This window comes from Condylura cristata, unplaced genomic scaffold (genome assembly GCF_000260355.1).
Source record: "Condylura cristata isolate star-nosed mole 26May11 unplaced genomic scaffold, ConCri1.0 scaffold00022, whole genome shotgun sequence".
Lineage (NCBI taxonomy): Eukaryota > Metazoa > Chordata > Mammalia > Eulipotyphla > Talpidae > Condylura > Condylura cristata.
This window is the reverse complement of record NW_004567123.1, coordinates 5920317-5929088: the sequence shown is the minus strand read 5'-3', so window position 1 is coordinate 5929088 and position 8772 is coordinate 5920317. Positions and strand designations below refer to the sequence as shown.

General features: G+C 41.2%; 1 protein-coding gene across 5 annotated transcripts in view; it reads right to left on the bottom strand.

The window, feature by feature from the left end:
- DZANK1 (double zinc ribbon and ankyrin repeat domains 1) overlaps positions 1-8772 on the bottom strand; it is a 59044-nt gene that overhangs the window by 29221 nt on the left and 21051 nt on the right. For all 5 annotated transcript variants that reach the window (XM_004686934.2, XM_012728077.1, XM_012728079.1 and 2 more), the window contains exons 8-9: positions 7010-7127; positions 760-873 (exon numbers count right to left, since the gene is read on the bottom strand). In XM_004686934.2, coding sequence (XP_004686991.1) covers positions 760-873; positions 7010-7127 — 232 coding nt within the window. The remainder of the gene's footprint in view (positions 1-759; positions 874-7009; positions 7128-8772) is intronic.

The following is an 8772-nucleotide window of genomic DNA, read 5'->3' as shown; positions in this document are numbered from 1 at the left end:
ATTTCAGAAGGTAACATAGTCTGGGACACTTTAGAACTTTTCACTGTGAAGGGGAACTTGGAGGTGGAAGAAACAGTGGACTTATCTTTTCTCCATAAAATGCAAAACATTTTGACCACATAAAATTCACAAGGTCATTTTAAGAGGGTTACAGCTCTAATTGTACATTAAGCCCAGGAAATTCTCTTATTGCTAAAAATTCTTGCTCCTTTGTTCTCTAGTCACATTTTCTTGAGGTGAAAAAGGAGGTGTATTGAAAAATGCAGAAAAAATATAGTCGTATGTTTAATGATTCTACCAGAAAATTTTTCACAATATGATATGATTTGTTTGGCAAAATCCTGATATTTAACTTAGTAATCTACATTACAAAGCCATTCTTTTTTTACATAGTAAGGATCCATAATTAAATGCAAACAAAACCATGAAGCCACTTTAAGGACAAGATTGTAAGTCAATATTAATTGCAATCTTTATGTTTAAATATATGAATTAAAAATTCTTCTAAGTTGGCTATAGAACAATTTGTTCTCAATCCTTTTTAGAAATTGGATAGAGACCATATTTCTGCATATTCCCCTTCACAATATAGATTGTTAGCAAGTTAAACTCTGGGGGTCACGTGCCTTTACAGAAACTGGAGTGGGTTTTGTTCACAGACTTTATTATCAATTGTTAGCAAATTCATCAGAAAGACATTTAATTACTCATACTTCAGTTTCTCCATCTTTTATTCATGCTCTGATCACATTTCATTACCTTCAGGTGGAGGCTGGCCTGCGGCTGCAGCTGCGGAGCGAGAAGAGCCTCGCACACCACACAGATGGGCGTGTTCATGGGCACCAGGCTTCCACATTCTGCACATAGCCCCATCTGCAGAAAGAAAGAAGTCAGGTTTGTCTTCAGAGGCAAAAATGGAAATGACAAAGTAGATGTTAAGATGTAAGGTCAATTTGCTTTGTAAGATATTTTAAAGCTAATTATCTTTATCTTTATTTCTACAAGGGTAAAAAATGCATTTTATTATAGAAAACAGATGTGTAATAAAAATAAAGCAGATTTTACCACATGAGGAAGTAAGAACTCAACAAATCCTTTTCTGAAAAGCAATTACAGAGTTGGACAAAATTGCCAAAAAACCACAAAAATTCACCATTTCTGACTCAGAAGGTTGACAAAGACAGGCTGAAAAAACTGAAGTTCAGATAAGAACACGTCTCTCCCATTCTCCTTTACCCATCAGTATGGTAGCTCCACATGGCCAGACAGGCTGTGAAAACCAACAGTTGTGAAGCGAGTGATGGGCAGGCCTCACTTGACTTGGCGCCCTGGAAAGGTGATGACCTTAGTGGCAAGTAAACAGCTCGGGTCACTGGCTCCACTAGCCTGACATCATGGCCCTCTTTGGGCAGTCAGTGGATCAGCATATTAGCCAAGGATTTACCAGGGAGTTGCAGGAGCAGGGGTTGCAGTAAACCTTCCACATCTCCTTGTTTGACTGAGATTATGTGCAGCAGAAACCAGAGCAGGCCCAAGTCACGCACCTATATCCCTGGCTGATGGAGGTTATATGTGGAGATGCAAGAAAAATCAGTATAAGGTAATCAGCATAAGGGTCTATTTAATACCAGCCCAAAATATTAATGTTCTGCCTAGTCAACACATGCATCCATCAGCAGAGAATGGAAGCCTCCCTGAGTCAGGTGTTTGAGCACAAATCTTTGATTTAACATTAAGCTATATAAACCTGGGCTTAAAAATAAAAACAAGCCAACAAAAAACACAACCTGAAATCAGTTGCAACACATTGCAGGGGGAGACAAACATGAAAGGTTAATCCAAGGGAACAAAAACAAAATAACAACGCTAGGAGAAAAAGTGAGAATCCAGAAACATTACAAAATTTTACCAAAAATGTTCAGAATTCATAGGAATATTATGAGACATACAAAAAACAAGAAAGTGCAACCCAGAGTCAGGGGAAAAATAGTCACTACAAATTGTCTCTGAGTGTCCAGATGTTGGATTTAGTAGACAAAGATTTCAAAATGGCTATCATAAACCTGTCCAAAAAATGAAAGGAAGCCATGGTTAAAAAAAATTTAAAGCATGATGAAAATGATCCAAAAAACTAGAGAATCTCAATGGAGAGAAATAATAAAATGGAGCCAAATCAAAACCTTGTGTTGAAAAGGAAAATAATTGAAATTTTAAAAATGTACAGCGTGGCCCTCCCTGGTGGCGCAGCGGGTTAAAGCACAGCACTGAGAATCTAAAGCCCTTCCGCATGAGTTCGATTCCCGCCTGCCCCGGAGGTTACCACATGGCGCGGCAGACCTCTGCTGACCCGCCTGCTGCTCCCCTCAGCAGTGTACTTCCTCGATCTGCCTGTTCTGTTCCCCACTCTGTCTCTGGTGGAGCCTCTCGCCGCCCCTAGCCCTCTGGCCTGTACCCCAGTTCTGTATGCACAAATAAATCTTAAAAAAAAAAAATGTCCAATGTGACTCAACACAGGCTAAAGATTACAGAAGAATCAATTAATGTGAATATATAACAATGAAAAGTTTCAAATTTCAGCAACAGAGAGAAAAAAGAGCACAGAAAATAAGCATACCATCAAAGACCTGTGGAGCAACACCAAGAATATCAACATATGTGAAGTGAGAATCCCAAAAGACAAGGAGAAAGAGAAAAGGGCAGAAAAAGAATCCGAAGAGATAACAGCCAATAATCTTCACATTTGAAGAAAATATTAACCTACAGATCCATAAATTCAATTACCTCAAGAAAACCAAACACAATGACATGCACATCTACATATGTAGTCAAACTGTTACATGTCAAAAACAAAGAGAAGATCTTGAAAGTAACAATAGGGAAAAAAGTGCTTATATCCTCAAACTGCTAAAAATGGAGCTGCCATATGACCCAGCAATCCATCTCCAGCCAGGGAGGTGACCCACATGGCGTGACAGACCTCTGTCTGGCCAGCTGATCCCCTCAGCAGTGTACTTTGTTGATCTGCTTGTTTTGCTCCCCACTCTGTCTCTGGTGAATCCTCTCTCTGCTCCTGCACCTCTGCCCTGTACCCCAGTGCTGTATGCATAAATAAATAAATCAAAAAAAGAAAAAAAGAAAGAAAAGAAAGACACAAGTATATACTTGGGTTCACTAGACATACACCCTAGAGTCAAATATACAAATAGGTTGAAAATTGAAAGTACAGAAAATGAGATGTAATATAAATAGTAACCACAAGGAAAATGGAGTGGCTCTATAAACTTCAGCAAAAAGGGAACTTTAAACAAGAAATATTACTAAAGAGAGAGAGACCATTTATGATAAGTCAGTAAAGTCAGCACTTTAAATGTCTTTGAACCTAATAACAGACACCCAGAATGAACAAAACAAAAACAGGAGGAAGGACTCGCTCTCTCGCAACTGACCAATCTTAAGTTCCAATTTTTGCTGGTGGGCCATAGTGATATTTTAATTCTCCAAAAATTAGCATCAACTCAGAGCCAGTAACCCCCAAAGGTATGTGTATTTCCTTCTCCCCAGGATCTAGTCCTTCTACTGAGAAAGCTCCTTTGAAAAAGGCCAAGGAAGCTGCATGATATGTACTTGCAACCAAGCAGGGTCCATTCTCAAGAAGTTCTGGCTTTGTGACTGACTTAGGTCTGGGAACTGAATGGAAGACTTGGATGCTCCACTGTAATAAACAGGTTCTTGACAGCAAGACTTAGTGTTTATTTTTTTCTTTTTAATCTCAGTCATCTAGACCAGCCTGTATACTAGTAGGCTGCCTATCTACTTTGTCCCTACAGCCATGATCAGATTCTGATTACTGACACGTAATGCTGCCCTTTACCGTAGATATGCCCTTTTGTCTTTGGCAGCTAAACACTGTCACTTAACTCTGTAACTATGGAATTCTATTACCCACCCCACCCCACCCCGCGCACCTCACCCCACCCCCTATCAGGGAGCCTAACTCCACGGTGGCATATCCCATGATCCTGTCTGCCCTAAAGAGGGAAGCAACCACAGAACTGTTCAAGAATACAGCTGCTCCTTTTACTAAAATATCCCTCAATGCCATCATGAAGGAAGCATCTTGTGAAATGTAGGCGGGGTTTAGGGGAAACGGTACAGGACACAAAAGACAAAGCTCTTCCACCATTCCTCTCTTCCTCCATGTGATGCCAAGGGAGTGCTGCTAGCTCAATCTTACTAAATACAGATCACTATTGAGTCCAAGTTTTAGTCAGCCAACAAAGAAAGAGCCACCTCTAGCTGCATTTGACTATATAAAAAAAATGCATGTATAAGTCTGGTCCAATTTAGTGTTATATCCTGCCCTCATTTAAAATCCAGCTCCACTACCTGTTTCCCAAGATTCTGCCAATTATAATAGCAAAATCAGACACTCCTTGTAAGCTAGCTCCTGCTGGATTATAGTGTGTGCCTGTCCCTCTCTGTAGCATTCTGGAATTGGGCGATAGTCATGTGACAGGATAGTTGTTATGGGTCTTAAGAACAACCATCCTCTTTGAAGGCCACTGTCCCATGTGAGGATTTCAAACAAAGGAAGCTAGTATCCTCAGAAAAGCAGGTAATCTACATCCACTGGCAGGATCTGAGTAATTTCATCTAGGTTGGTTTCATCTGGGTCTGACCCAGCACCTCCATTCCAAGTTCAGGATCTCATTCTTTCCCAATGAGTGCCCTAACTTTCTTATAAGAAACATGATGGTAAATTGAATTCAGTTGATGTTATAGCTTACCAACAGATACAAATAAATTTTGTGTTTGATTTCAGCAATAGAACCCTGGATCTACAACAAATAGACTTTTTTTAGGGCTATCATGGGAGTGCTCGGTTCTCAGATTATGACTTAAAGGTCCTGAGCAAGTCAGTTTCTGGGAATGTTCCTGTACTCAGGAGACTCCATTCACATTCATACCATAGTCCTTGCAGTTGTCACAACTGCATTATATTAAGTGAAGCAGCCACTGCATTATATTAAGTGTATTAAGAGTGTATTCTTACAATACACTCAAGATACTCGCTTCTGTTTACACTTCATCACTATCGGCTTGATCAACTGTCATGTTCTTCATGCGTCCAATACTGGTGTCATGTTTCCCACTAGGAAGCAACTCAGTGCTGTTCTTGAGCAAAGAGAAGCCTAAACCACCTCCAAAATCCCATCTCTCAATGTCTCTTTCTTGAGGCTTCTAATGGTATCAATTTTGTATCAGTGTCCAGTCAAGACAAAAGCCACACAGCAGTTCAAACAAAGGAAGTTTAAGTAATTATTAACTAGTCACAGAGGATTAGCTATTAATTAGCTACAAACTCTAAAGAATATAGGAATATGCAATGCAGGGAGGAGGCTACTACTTCCATGGCTGAGGCAGAAAATCCAAAGAGGCCTAAATTTGGAAGAGGCACTTAATTGAACCGGTTGTGGCTATTGCCCATTAGATGACAGAAGTTCAATGGAGTAACACAAACCAGAACCAGCAAACAAACAACCCCCCACTGAGGTCCTCTAAAACTCATCAGGGATCTCCCTTTGGAAGCTGGCAGGCATACTGGGAAGCCACGTGCAGAGAAGCTGCTGAATCTTTCTGGGAAGTCACCTAGAGGGATGCCTGGCTGCAATGCCAAGGAAACTCACAGAGAATAGCATTGAAATCCACTGTAGTTAAAGTACAACTAGGTGTTTAGGGGTTAGCTGAGCACCATCAAAGCAAAAAGAGCAAAGCATACCAGAACCCAAAAGAAAGACCAGTCCACTCTCCTGAAATATCCCTCCACTGACAAAAATTCACAGTTGGTAAAGGAGAACTGTTTGGTGACAGTTGGTAAAGGAGGTACTGGTCCAAATCCAGTACCACAGGAATATAATAGTAATAATAATGATAATAATAATAATAATAATAATAATAAATAACCATCCTCATTGAAGGCCACTGTCAAGGAAGGGGAGATCTGGAGCTGACAAGTATACTTCTGCATTTCTCTCACAAGGTACATGTGTCCTGGGTTTCCAACCAGGATTTGCCCCTTTTGAACCTCAGAATCCCAGCGGAGAGAAGAGCATAATAAATACTCAACAAATAGCTTTAAGTACACAGTTGTTTGTATACTGTATTAATAAGTATAATGGGGGAGGCAGTGTAGATAATTCAAAGTTCATTTTATATATTTATAATCTCTGATAAAATTTTCTCTCTGTAAAAATAAATTTCTGAAGATAGGTCTTCAGGCTAGTAAAACAATAACTTTGACACTGCATCATTGAATATAAGCAAGGAAAATTCAAAACAATGGGACCTGTTTCCATTTTATTTGGTATATAGATATGTACACTTGTAATTAGTACACTTTCTCCATTTTTTCCCAGAATATCTTCTGTTCAAGACATGAGTAGAAAATAACATATTTATCCATGCACGTATCACCGAGCAAGCAATGTCTGCACCTGTTTCTCAGCCTGTGTTTCTGTAAGGCCATGCAAATGAAATGGCATTGCAAACATGCTTTTCCATTCTTAAGAAGAAATTTGGGGCCCTCCCTGGTGGCGCAGCAGGTTGAAGTGCAGCACTGAGAAGCTAAAGCCACTGCCTCATGAGTTCAATCCCCGCCTGCCCCGGAGGTGACCACATGGCGCGGCAGACCTCTCCTGACCCGCCCGCTGCTCCCCTCAGCAGTGTACTTCATTGATCTGCCTGTTCTGCTCCCCACTCTGTCTCTGGTGAAGCCTCTCACCACCCCTGCACCTCTGCCCTGTACCCCAGTTCTATATGAACAAATAAATAAATCTAAAAAAAAAAAAAAAAGAAGGAGAAGAAGAAATTTGAATAAGAAGATTAACATACCAGGATCTTTCAATAAGCACTTTTATTTCTGGTTCTTGTGTGCCAATGACTATGCTACTGCTACAAATAAAGATCATATAAGCCAATGAAAGATATTTTTCAGGATTTTGCTGCTCACCTGAGCTCCCTCTGGGGGCGGGAGACGATGGCCAAATATGGGTGGGACAGGAGAGCCACATTCTTGACAGAAGCGTGCAAAAGGATCAGATGGGCGGGGGGTAAGGCAGTGGGCACACCTATAACAAAAGAGGTTCCTGATTGGCCAGGTTCCTAAGGGTTCATAAAAAGAAGTCAGGTAAAAATAGTTTTTTAAAGACATTTTAAAATACAAAAGAAAAAGCAGACCACCCTCAGGGCTGTGGACCATGTTTAAGACAGGTGCTGTTTCTCTAGTGATTTTATCCAGCTGTGAGTGGCCTCAGAGTCCAGAGACTGGCCTCCTTTATTTCCTGGCCATGCAGGAATTTTATCAGCAGTCTTGACCCCACTCCTAAGTGAAGCTCTTGTTTGTTATATAACATTGCTTTAGCGTGAGCTCTGGTAACTCCAGTAATATCTAGTTAGTACTTTTCTGACTTCCTCTGACCACCATGCCCCCATCTGAGTGACAAGTTGTCTTGCCCGGTACTGGAGGGCCACTGCTGTCAAGCCCTGTCCTTCTCTTTAGTCATCTTGTTAGTCCCAAGGCCCTGCACCTCAATAACAACTTACCCCATATATTGGGCAGCTGGATCCCATTAGTGACTTACCCATATAGCTAGATTCAGGATATGACTAAAGTGAGTGGATTCCCAGAACTAGGTTTCCCTGTGAATACCATGGCTACTGCCATGCCTCTCCAGACAGGTTGGGCCCCTGACCCTGTAACTTCTCCCACTGAATTGGCCTTCAGCGTTCATGATGTTTGGGTCTTCTGCACTGGATTGCTCGGCTACCACATCCTCTTAGTAATGAAGATGAACACTTACCTTATACCATACACAAACTTAACTCAAATGGGTTAAAGACCATTTAAAAACTTCATGACACTGGATTTGGCAATGACCTCTTAGATCTGATACCAAAAACACATACAATAAGAGGAAAAATAGGTAAATCTGACTTATCAAAATTTAAAACTTTCACATGTCAAAGGATACTACAAATGGGAGAGAACACTTGCAAGCCATATTTCTGGCAGGACATTAAACCCAGAAAGCAGTAAGAGCTCATATAACTTTAAAAAAAATGCAAAAACAGGCGAAGGACTTGAATAGGTATTTCTACGTGGCTAAGAAGCAAATGCAAAGATGCTCAACATCACTTGCCACCAGAGAAAAATCAAATAAAAAACTGTGCAATGTCTATAGGATACCTATAGGATGACTATTAAAAAAAAAAAAAGATAATAGCAAGTACTGGTGAGGTTGTGAAGAAATGGAAACCTGAAGTTGCTTCCGTGCAAGTTTGATCCCCAGCCAGGGAGGTGACATATGGCGTGGCAGACCTCTTCCTGTCTTGCCCGCTGCTCCCCTCAGCAGTGTACTTTGTCAGTCTGTCTGTTCTGCTCCCCACTCGGTCTCTGGTGAATGCTCTCATACCCCTGTACCTATGGCCTGTACCCCAAATCTGTATGCATAAATAAACAAATCTTTAAAAAAATAAACAGATGGGGCCCTCCCTGGTGGCACAGAGGGTTAAAGCACAGCACTGAGAAGCTAAAGCCCCTTCAGCATGAGTTTGATCCCCGCCCTGGAGGTGACCCACATGGCATGGCAGACCTCTCCTGACCCCTCCCACTGCTCCCCTCAGCAGTGTATTTCATCAGTCAGCTTGTTCTGCTCCCTACTCTGTCTCTGGTGAATCCTCTCACCCCCCCTGCACTTCTGGTCTGTACCCCAG